Source organism: Gossypium hirsutum, chromosome D01 (genome assembly GCF_007990345.1).
Source record: "Gossypium hirsutum isolate 1008001.06 chromosome D01, Gossypium_hirsutum_v2.1, whole genome shotgun sequence".
In the NCBI taxonomy this organism is placed as follows: domain Eukaryota; kingdom Viridiplantae; phylum Streptophyta; class Magnoliopsida; order Malvales; family Malvaceae; genus Gossypium; species Gossypium hirsutum.
Genome location: NC_053437.1, coordinates 57,255,611 through 57,267,051, shown reverse-complemented (window position 1 = coordinate 57,267,051; position 11,441 = coordinate 57,255,611). Strand labels below are relative to the sequence as shown.

Here is an 11,441-nt window from a genome sequence, read left to right as displayed (position 1 = left end):
TCCCTATTTTTATTTTTAAAAATTTAATTCTTCTATTTTTTAGATTTAAAAATTTAAGTCCAGTTGTTATCGCCGTTAAATTTTTTCTATTAAATTCTCTGGTGTGACATTTTTAAATTAAAAATTATTTACTTGTTAATCATTTAACAATAAAAATAACTTTGAAAATATTGGTTATGATTTTTCCTTAAAAGCACTCTTTTGAAATTGTCATTATAAAATAATTTTTTGATTGAAATAGTGCTTTTAAGAAAAATTATGTATTGAAATAGTTAACAATATTAACTATTTAATTAAACTAACTAATGACATTATAAAAGTAGAGGGACTAAATCATACAAAAATGAAGTATGTAGATTAAATAATAAGCTTCAACATAGTCTAGGGTCAAAATTGAAATTTGACCATTGTGTTATAATGTTAACGAAATTGATTATTTGGATTAATTAATAATATTATAAAAACATATAGGTTAAATTATGTTAAAAATTAAATTACAGAGATTGATCTTAAATTTAAACTTAAAAAAATACAAAAACTAAAATTTAACCATTTTTAAAATTAGAGAAAAGAGTGCGTGTCAACAAAATATAGATAACGTTACTAATTGACAAAAAGATTGCTAGGTATCCCAGTTCCCAAGCTTGACATATAAGGGAAGGTGGAGCTTGGCAAAAGGGCACCAAATGAAGGAAAAAAAAAAAAGGGGGTTGAAAAGCAAAGTGAAGGCTTACGTTTAAAGCGGGGAAACACAGCGCGTGCAATGGCACTACATATATACAGTGAATTTTTATAGCTTATAAATTCCGATCTCTCACCTTCCATTTCCTTTCACACAACCGTCACCCTAGCTAAGCTACTTACCAAGGATTGTCTACAAAAAGCTTGCTTTCAACTTGGGTGGTTTTTGTTTTAAAAAAAAAAAGAATGGGAGAGATTATTAAGATTTTGCATGGACTAAAGCATGCAATGTTGATGGTGGTGATTCAAGTCATATTTGCTGGGGTTAATGTGCTTTACAAATTGGCTGCAAATGATGGAATGAGTTTAAGGATCATCGTGGCTTACAGATTCTTATTCGCCACTGCTGTTATGGTTCCTCTTGCTCTCCTTGTTGACAGGTTTCGCTCTTTTTCTTCATTTTTTCAAGCTTTCTAAGCATAATCAGAATAGTAGAATTTTAAACTTTGGTTTTTTCACTCTTCAAGATTCAAATAGCAGAGATTTTTACACTGATTGAAGGAAATTATATAAGATGGTAATTATTCACTTTGGTTTTTGCAATGGTTGTTGCGCAGGGAAAGGCCAAAACTGACTTGGACTATACTTCTTCAAGCATTTCTTTGTGCGTTACTTGGGTAAGTAAAGTTGTTTTACCAGGTTTATTTACTTCAAATCTAACATTGCTTTTGGAATGAAATGAAGAGGTAATGTAGCGGTTATTCAGAATAAGCACTAAGATGTTGGGTTGATTGGGAATATAGTAGTGGGGGTATATATATATATATGGCTTTATCAGAATTAATTTTTTCCATGTTGATTTACAGTTGAATAAAATAATATTATTTTATTTATCATAATTTATTAAATTTAATTAACGTTCTAAAGTTAATTTTCTAATATAATATACATACGATGAACTTCCCATTTATACAATTTCTCTCTCAACTGGATTCTCTATCCAATGTGATAGTCACCGCAAGCATCCCCCCCCAAGGCGACCAGTGCCGTCGGGCGACGATCTTTCGTTCTTAAAATTTCAGCACGGAACGTTTCTCCAAATAATTACTATTATGGATGCGCTGAAAGTGAATAGCGTTTGATCTCTAGTCTAATTTGTTTGCATTTTTACAGGGGTACGCTATCTCAAAATTTGTATATGGAAAGCATGGCTTTGACATCCGCGACTTTTGTTTCCGCCATGGCTAATCTCACTCCAGCTATAACTTTCATTATGGCCATCATTATGGGGTATGCATACATACATACATACATACATATTTGCTTCTTTTGACTCAAGCATGCTGCTTGCCATCCAATGCGCTAATTAAAACTTTGATGGGTCCAATACCCAATTTAATGACAGATTGGAAAAGCTAGGTTTTAGAACAATGGCAGGGAGGGCAAAGGTGTTGGGAACGGTAATTGGAATAGGTGGGGCAATGCTACTCACATTTTACAAAGGACTCCAAATTAATATGGGATCAACCCATTTTCACCTTCTTCTTTCTCATGGACCTATCTCCTCAAATGCACCTTCTACCAACCACCATCTGTTGGGCGCTTTGCTAGCTCTCACTAGCTGCATCAGTTACTCTCTTTGGTTGAACATTCAGGTAATTTGATTATTTACATCAGGGTCTGTAATTTACACATAATATATGGATTATAACATAGTTTGACCTTTTAAGTATACGCAATTCTTTTGTTTTCTTCTTTGATACAACATTCCTTTTTATATCTAAAGCCATGAAGTTTGATTGTTTTATAGGCTAAAATGAGCGAAAACTACCCTTGTTATTACTCAAGCACCGCATTGATATGCATCATCGGAACCATACAAGCAGTTGTCTTTGCACTGTGCATGGAAAAGGACATGAATCAGTGGAAATTAGGCTGGAATATTAGGCTTCTCACTGTTGCTTACTCGGTCTGTTAGTTACAGTAATTATTGAAGCTAAATCATTAAGTAATTGGGTTCTTTTAGCTTTATGTCTGAATTTGGAGAGTTTTTGTTCATTCATTGTTATTTGTTGCAGGGAATTTTAGCATCAGGGCTAGTGTTTAGCGTGGTCTCTTGGTGTGTGCGGATGAAAGGTCCACTTTATGTGTCTGTTTTCAGCCCTTTAATGGTGGTCTTAGTGGCCCTTGCAGGCTCATTATTTCTTGAAGAAAAGCTCTACCTTGGAAGGTAAGTAAATGTAATATATAATGCAAAAATATTTGGTTATAGGATATATAAAACAAAAAATCGTTTGAAATTCTTTTGTGCAATTACAGCATAATTGGAGCAGTGCTAATTGTGATGGGACTTTATGTTGTGTTATGGGGAAAAGCCAAGGAGACGAAGGTGGTGAATAAGTTAGTGGCATCAATCACTTCTCCAGAAAAGAAAACTATCGAGATTGTTGTTACTTCTTCTTTAGACAACAACCCTTGTATTACTAACAACGGCAACAGTGTTTTTGTCAGTAAAGATTCACCAATGAAATAGGATTCAATTGTGAAAAATGGCAGAAACTTCCCAGTATATGCTTATTCAATGTTGTGGCAAAATGATCAATCGATGACTCTTAATTAAGTTGTCAATAAAATAATATCAACTTTACAACTTTAAATTAATTCTTATTAATGCTAATAAATCTAAATCTTTTTTAATTAAAAAATTAGATTAAAGTGAAGTGACAAAATATTTATGTGTAAGTTTTAATTGATACAAAAATTAAGCTATACAAGGTGGTGGGAGAGCCACTAAAGAGTGTGGAAACTAAATTGAGAGGATTCAAAGAATGGGTATCGAAATAATTTTGGTCTCAATTGAATATATTATTCCCAAGTTTCATTAATTGCTGGGTTTTAAGGAATTGGAAATTCTGAGGACTAGAATGAGAGGAGGTTCTTTTGTGGTAATTAGTCCAAGGGTATATAAGCAAAATACCCACTTGGAAAATTTCAAGGGAGGGAACGATGAGAGACTTTGTTTCACGATAGCTTTGGTTTTTCTACTCAAAACTTTCCCAAATTTTCTCTCAATTTCATTTTCAACTTTTGATTTCATTTCAGTTTGGTAAGTCAAATTTCTATCTATTGCTTTACTAAAAAAAACCAAGCTTCTTCTTCATTTTTCCATAATGCCGTTGGTTTTGGTGTGAAGAAGAGGAACTTGTGTTCTTGAGAATTTATTGATATAAACTTTGATTTCAGTTCTAATCCTTTTCTTTGGATTTTAATCCTTAAAACAAGATTTCATCATTTTCTCTTCACGTTGGTTTGGGAGTTAAAAAGAGAGACTTCGAATTTGATGTTGAGTATGAATATTAAGTGCTTAATCAATGCTTTTGTTGATAGTTATTCAACATATCATATTTTTATCTAATCCTTTCTTCATGCTTTTATAATTAAATGCTTCTATTAATGTACATATAGAATGTTTGGGTGTAGTTAATATTGAGTTATTGTGTATTGACGAGTTAGATTTATGTCTCTTGTAACATTATTTTGTTGAAAGTGGACTTGTCCAAGTGCTGGGCTTGAACAAAGATTTTTGTACGGTTCAACCTAACCTAAATTTAATTTAAAAAATAAAAATATTTTTAAATAAAAATTTAATTATAAAAAGTATAATTTTAATAGTAAAATGGGCTTTTTGAACAGTTTGTACCGGCTTGAAAATAGGTTTAGACTTGAAAAATATTTTGAAATTAGGTCTCAGCTCGACCCTACCTAATCCATAGACACCTCTAGTTGGAAGAATATGATGTTGTTGTGTTTTTGTATTTTTATAACACATTAATTATGTTGAATTTTGCTTTTGTATTTTTATATTTTTTTTGAAATTTTTAATATCTTTTAATTTTCTTATAAAATTTAAATTAAATGTTATATTTCTAAAAATAAAAATATAATTTTACTTTCCAAATTCAAATACCAACGAAATGAAGTGAAGAAGTTGCATTAAATCCTTTAATTAATTTGTTTTGTTTAGTATGCGAGAAACGACATAGCAGTTTCCGTCGGTCAGATAGCGCAATGGGAAAAGTCAAAGGGGGGCATTTAGTCGTTGGTTGGAGCCTGCTTTTCAGCTCTGTAGCTCAGACATGATGCACCAAGATATTTATTATCAACCACCTAAGAACTAAAATCAGAACTGAAAGATTAGATCACCCTTTTTCATTGTTGTTTTCCCCTTAAAAGTTCAATTGTTGGCTGCTCAGCTAAATTTATTATGAATCTGGAATCCTCGTCTGATAGCGAGAAAAAGTTGAGAAGAAAGAGAAAGTAAGAAAACTCTGTTTAGTTCTGACTCTTTTTTCCCACCGTTCTGTTATGTGGAAAAGTTGTCTGGGTTTTCTTTGATCTTGTTTTAGGATTCGCTGCATGTTTTCAGGTAGATATATCACAGATCACATCCTACTTCGTCAAAATTTTCTTAAAAATCTTTTTTTTTTGTTCTTTTTAATCTGGGTTTGTTTACAAATTTTTATCTTTTTTCTTTTTGCAGATCTGTGGTGGGTTCTGAGACTAAAACTACGTCGGTTTGATTAGATTCATCTCTGAAATTGAGGTCTTCATTTTTGGAAGGTAAATTATTTTTTACTTTTTTCCTTGCATAATTTATTGTATGCAGCTTATATCTTTGGGTGAGATAATTCTGTAGTCTCCCATTTATGGAAAATATTTGATGAGAACACATTGAAGTCATCAAATATACGTTGTTCTTTTTTACAAGTATAATCACAGGTGCCTAGTTCTACGACTCTAGGATTTAAACTTGATCTTGCGTAAATGGGTTGTTGCTTGTTAGATGGTTAAATTTCTGGCTATTTAGGTTCCTGGGGTTTCATTTGCCTTAGGTTTTATCTCTTTGGCATCTTTTATATTCTCTTTTCTTCATAACTTGGTGCTTTATTGTGGGAACTGAGTTGTTTGTTTTATGGGCAGCCACTGGCACATAATCAGCGACAGTATTATAATCAGAAATCTTCCCAACCGGCATTGCAATTGAACTGACTCCAGAAATGTCGTTCCGTAGCATAGTTCGTGATGTGAGGGATAGTTTTGGGAGCTTATCTAGGCGGAGTTTTGATGTTAGATTGGTGGGGCATCATAGAGGAAAATCTCATGGTGCTTTACATGATCTGCATGATGAGCCGCTTGTAATTCAGAACGGCCGTTGGGCTAATCTCCCTCCCGAGCTGCTTACTGATGTGATCAAGAGGTTGGAAGAGAGTGAGAGCACATGGCCTGCACGAAAGAGTGTTGTCGCATGTGCTTCAGTTTGCCAATCATGGAGAGTCATCTGCAAAGACATTGTTAAGAGTCCTGAATTCTGCGGGAAGCTTACTTTCCCGGTGTCTCTAAAGCAGGTAGGATGACTGGATTGAACATAGATCAGTCTCCTTCCAATTCAAATTTACTGCAATTCTGTATCTTTGCATTTATGTGGAGATTATGCTGAAACATGTAACCAATTCTTACTATATTTAAAACTTGAGAATGCAACTTTTAACTGTCTTGTTTGACATTTCAGCCCGGGCCACGTGATGGGATTATCCAGTGTTTCATAAAAAGGGATAAATCGAAACTGACATACCACCTCTTTCTGTGTCTTAGCCCTGGTAAGCATGATTCTCAGCAACCATTTGTTGAATTAAGTTGCCTTTGTTAAACGTAGATTTGATCAAGTTATTAATCTTATTGTGATAATGCATGTGTATCATGAAGTATTGCATGCTGTAATTTTAATGTGATTCGACTTGTTTGCATAACTGTATATTTCATGCTTGAATACATAGGCTGAGTATCATTAATGACTATTTGATAAATTATTCGATATATATGAAACTGGTTTGCAGTCAAGAGAAGACTATCTACATCCACCGGCCTGCTTATGTGCCTTACGTTGCTTTTCAAATTTTCAACCTTATTTCCGGCTACACTCACCTCTATTTTTCATTTTATTACTCTCTTTTGTAGCCTTACTAGTTGAAAATGGGAAATTCCTTCTTTCGGCACAAAGGACACGCAGGACTACTTCCACTGAGTATATAATTTCTATGAATGCTGACAACATTTCAAGATCAAGCAGCAGTTACATCGGGAAGCTGAGGTATGAATGTGAATGGAACTCACATTTTACTGTAAATATAGCATTTCCGTAAGCTAATTCCTTTTTCCGTTTCAGGTCAAACTTCCTTGGCACGAAATTCATAATATACGATACCCAGCCTGCCTATACTGCCTCTTCTCATGTTCCTCCACCAGGCCGAACGAGTCGAAGATTTTACTCCAAGAAAGTTTCCCCTAAAGTCCCTACGGGCAGCTATAACATAGCTCAGATTAGTTACGAACTAAATGTTCTTGGTACCCGTGGCCCACGGAAGATGCATTGTATTATGCATTCTATTCCGGCCTCAGCTCTTGGTGTAGGTGGTTCAGTCCCTGGCCAGCCAGAGCTTCTTCGTCACCCTTTGGAGGACTCATTCAGGAGCATTTCCTTTTCTAAGTCTCTTGATCATTCGGTCGAGTTTAGCAGCTCTCGGTTTTCAGATGTTGGTGTGTCTCATAAAGATGATGGAGATGGGAATATGAGACCCTTGATCCTCAAAAACAAGGCCCCTCGATGGCATGAGCAATTACAGTGTTGGTGCCTGAATTTCCGCGGCCGGGTAACGGTTGCGTCCGTTAAGAACTTTCAGTTGATCGCTGCCACGCAACCAGCATCCAGTGGCCCTGCCCCACCCGATATGGATAAGGTAATCCTACAGTTTGGGAAGGTTGGCAAAGATATGTTCACCATGGATTATCGATATCCCCTATCTGCATTTCAGGCTTTTGCAATCTGCCTCAGCAGCTTTGACACGAAATTAGCTTGTGAATAAAATGCTAAAATTTGTGACCATCGGAACACATAAAAAGATGAATGACAAATCTTTCAACTTTCTCTTCTTTTTGCTATTCTCCATTTTCATCTTTGCTTTTGCCATTTCCTTGTCTTGGGGTTGCTTGTAACTTGTAAGCCAACTTCTCTTAAATCTTTTTTATTTTTAAATAATTTAATAAGTTATTAAATTTAATTAATAAATATAAAATTTATATTTGCATATAAACATACTTGTAGATCTATAATTGAAACATATTTAGATATTATGGAAATAGAAAGTAAATTATAATTATAAAAACATTTTAAAATATAATAAACTTGAAACGATATATTAAAATATACCTGTATAAATACAAACAAGTGCTAAAACAGACAGGCAATCTGGTAAGTTGAATCTTATTTTGCCAACTAAATTTAATCCAGTTTTTTTGCAAATTAAGTTGAGTGAATATTCAAAATTTGAGTCAAATTGAATAAATTTATTAGAATTAAACTAAAAAACAAGTCAAATTATTGACAATCTCATTAAAATTCAAGCAAGAGCAGGTAAAATACATTTGAGAACTTTAAAAAAATTATAATGTTTTTTTTTCATATTATATATTTTATAAATTTTAATGAAAATTTCTAAGATTTTTAGAATTATTTGCATTTTTGAATAACTTTGGAAATTTTATTATTTTTATTTTTAAATACATTAGTCATTTTATTACTTTCTTAGTTTTTGTAATTTTAGGAATTCCTTTTCCAAATTTTGAAGAATTTAATTGAATTATATATATACATTTACAAATATGATTGGTTTAGACGCACCAATTTGCTTAATTATTTTAAAAATCATCAAGAATATTTGCATTAAATTAAAAAACAAAACTCCACTTGAATTAAAATAACTTGAATCAGTTTTGAAGTTAATTTAAAATTTGAAGTTTTCTTGGGTTTCTTTAAATTAAATCGAATTTTATTGGTCTAAATCTGGGTACAATGCGACTACAGACAAAATCTTGGTAGAATATGAAGATATACAAAGTACAAAAACAAACTGACAATCTTGATTTGTTGGCATCCATTAAATTGTATTACATTTTTAGCACAAACACCGGTTAATGGCACCATGCTCAGCTTTTATTATGAAGCTCTTTTATGCATATCATGACCCAAAAAGAAAAAAAAGGCAGTGAGCACGAGTACTTCCACTTCGAATATTCTCATGAATTTCACCACCACATGTTTGTATAGAGGATCAGTTCACAGCCCTACTATCCGACAGAATTACAGGGAATAAGGATACTTTACACAAATGAACTTGTGTCTTATTTACATTATCTTAGCAAAATACCCAAAAGTATATAAGTTCAACTGTAATGGGATTCTATGCCAAAAAACAAAGCCCCAAATGCTTCAACAAACTTCTACTTCCCCACTCCTTTTTTCAAAGCTTTTTGTTTCTTCTTGTCATCTACATTAATGAAAAAAGAAGATGAGCTACTATATTTACCATTGCATAGAATGAACTCGCCTAAGAACTCGAGGTGGTCTTCGTTTCTCCACAACAGGGACCAGGTTCTCCATCAGCTGTATTTCAAGATGTAGGCATCAGAATTGCCAACAATGGCGTCATTTTTCATGTCATACATTTGTCATCATATAAAACCCAAATTAACCAATGATCTACTCAAAACATTTTATTACAAGATTTATGCATTTGAAGCAACATAATAATGGAATTAAAATGGTCAGACGAAGAGGCATACCTGCTTAAACCTCGCCTTGTTCAGCTCAGCCTGCAAAAGTAAATCGAGAAATCAATACGAAAACATCCATATAATGATGATTCAGACATTCTTCAATATGAATGGTATCTATTAACTACTTGACTAAAAAGGAAAGCGGGGGGAATCTCAAATGTTTCAGCTCATGTAATGATATGATTCATTATACTAGGCTTCATACATCATTTCAATATCTCAACAGTTTATTAGCATAATTTAGACAACATTGCAATTTTAATCAATAAGCTTAGCAGCAACTGAAATTCTTCAAAACTATGGTCTAAGATCATATATACTGCGGCCTATATACCTCTTATCTCAGCAACCGGGCTTTTTCTTCTTCCAATTGTGTCACCAGTGATTCCAATTCAACCGTATAAGCCTATGTATCAACAAATAAAGCGGCACAAAGGGGAAAGTAATCAGTTATCGAATTCAAGGGGGGAAATCTATCTTCCAACATCATAACTTGAATTAACTGTCCAATTGCAGGATAGAAATTTTAAAGTTGGAAGAAAAAGCAATTAATAGGATTGACATTAAACCAAGTGCTATTTCTCTCCATTTTCTCGGCAACCAAACAGATTTTGAGAAAAGAAAGCCTGACATGTTTGCGTTCTCTGGATCTAGCTGCAGATTCTCTGTTTTTTATCATCCGCCTCTGTTTCTGCTGAGTCGCTTTATCCAAAGGCGGTGCCTCCACGGCGCGTCGCTTTCCTCTAGCGCCTCCACCTGCCACCGCCACCAACCTCTGATGATCAACGCCACCGCTGTTTCCGAACGCCGAAAAATGATTTCCACCACCGTTGATAACGGCCGGGTCAACAGGATAAACCCCTGCACCTACTCCCACCTGATTAACAACTCCCCTGACATCCTCTTCCCTAACCGCCCCAGCTTTCGTCAAGAAATCCTCCAGAGTCATACCTACCGGTGGATTCCCCTGTCTCTTATCGTCGCCACCGACAACGATGTCCTTCCAAACCTCGTCGACGGACTTGTTCGCCACATCCTTCGGGAGCGAGAAACTACCTTCGCATGAGATGGACACGCCGGCAAACTGCGGGTGTGAATCGGAAGTAGGTGGCGGTGGTGGTGGGGAGGAGCAGATGTTTTTCAACAGATCGTCCATGTTCATGGAACCAAGGCCGTTCTGGGATTGGTTTTGATTGTTTTGTTGGTTCTGAAGGTCGGCGAGGAGAGTGGAGAGCGAAGGGCATAGAGATGGCTGACGTGGCAGATCAGGATTGGTCTGTGACGTTGTCGTTATCACCTTAGAGGACGCCATGACGCTTCCCCCCCGGGATATTTCACAGCTTTTTCTCCGCTCCTTTGCTCACAGTGTATCTTTTTTCTTCTTATTTCCGCTGATTGGATGGAAAAATAGGACTTTGAAAATAAAGGAATTAGTTTGAGAAATGAAAGAAAGGCAAAAGTTGAAGAGCAGAGCAGAACAGAACAGAACAAAGCAGGGGGGGGGGGTGACCACAACAGTTTAAATAGAAAGGAAGCAGAGGAACCTACGAGATGGATAACGTGACCTCACCACTTTATTTATATGGAAATTTTTATTATTTAATTGAATGATAGAAAAAGTAAAATTTAAAGAGAAATAAAACAGAGGAAGGAAGGGAAAGTGTTGCAATTTGGCAGTGGTTTGAGGGATGGGAGAGAGACGCCAAAGATTAAAGTTAACGCCTTAACTTCCAAGAAATCCATTTTATTTGTCAACTACACGTTTGTATTTTATTTCATATTTCATATTTCATATGCATGCACCATCTCTTTTTTATTTACACTTTTCTTCAAAGAGTGTGCAGAACACGCGCTGTTGGAAATGGCAACACAACGTTTGGTTGCCCTTCTTTTCTTTAGTTTGATTCTGCCGTCCCGACACAACTATACGGTTTCTTACAAGTCTAAGCAGTAGTGAATTAAACGGGCAATTTACCAATAAATTTTTTTTTTAAATTACCGAAATAGGCCCATTATTTAATTATTTACCGGAATAGTCATTTTTCTACAACGTGGACGCGATTTCCTGGCGCGTACCCGACATCTTGCTG

General features: G+C 34.8%; 3 protein-coding genes across 5 annotated transcripts; 2 read left to right on the top strand and 1 right to left on the bottom strand.

Annotated features, from left to right (window-relative positions):
• Positions 1-699: 699 nt before the first annotated feature.
• On the top strand, positions 700-3,333 carry LOC107922484 (WAT1-related protein At1g68170). The gene is made up of 7 exons (XM_016852548.2): positions 700-1,121; positions 1,299-1,358; positions 1,855-1,971; positions 2,087-2,336; positions 2,492-2,650; positions 2,760-2,911; positions 3,001-3,333. Exons 1-7 carry the CDS (start codon positions 928-930, stop codon positions 3,212-3,214), a joined length of 1,146 nt encoding a protein of 381 aa, XP_016708037.1. The 5' UTR covers positions 700-927; the 3' UTR covers positions 3,215-3,333.
• Positions 3,334-4,671: 1,338 nt separating this feature from the next.
• On the top strand, positions 4,672-7,668 carry LOC107922483 (tubby-like F-box protein 8). Of its 2 annotated transcripts, none has more exons than XM_041087479.1 (6): positions 4,672-5,107; positions 5,222-5,301; positions 5,662-6,086; positions 6,251-6,338; positions 6,697-6,829; positions 6,905-7,668. In XM_041087479.1, exons 3-6 carry the CDS (start codon positions 5,739-5,741, stop codon positions 7,599-7,601), a joined length of 1,266 nt encoding a protein of 421 aa, XP_040943413.1. In that variant the 5' UTR covers positions 4,672-5,107; positions 5,222-5,301; positions 5,662-5,738; the 3' UTR covers positions 7,602-7,668. The 2 variants fall into 2 exon arrangements, with proteins under 2 accessions (XP_040943413.1, XP_040943412.1); XM_041087478.1 differs by having other exon boundaries at positions 4,743-4,998.
• A 1,126-nt stretch (positions 7,669-8,794) lies between these two features.
• LOC107922290 (ABSCISIC ACID-INSENSITIVE 5-like protein 7) lies at positions 8,795-11,107 on the bottom strand. Of its 2 annotated transcripts, XM_016852259.2 has the most exons (4): positions 9,983-11,107; positions 9,686-9,757; positions 9,358-9,387; positions 8,795-9,178 (listed from the first exon to the last, which is right to left on the bottom strand). In XM_016852259.2, the coding sequence occupies exons 1-2, from the start codon at positions 10,661-10,663 to the stop codon at positions 9,689-9,691; spliced, it is 750 nt and encodes a 249-aa protein (XP_016707748.1). In that variant the 5' UTR covers positions 10,664-11,107; the 3' UTR covers positions 8,795-9,178; positions 9,358-9,387; positions 9,686-9,688. The 2 variants fall into 2 exon arrangements, 1 of the variants encoding a protein (XP_016707748.1); XR_001691227.2 differs by having other exon boundaries at positions 9,686-11,104.
• Between the last annotated feature and the right edge of the window lie 334 nt (positions 11,108-11,441).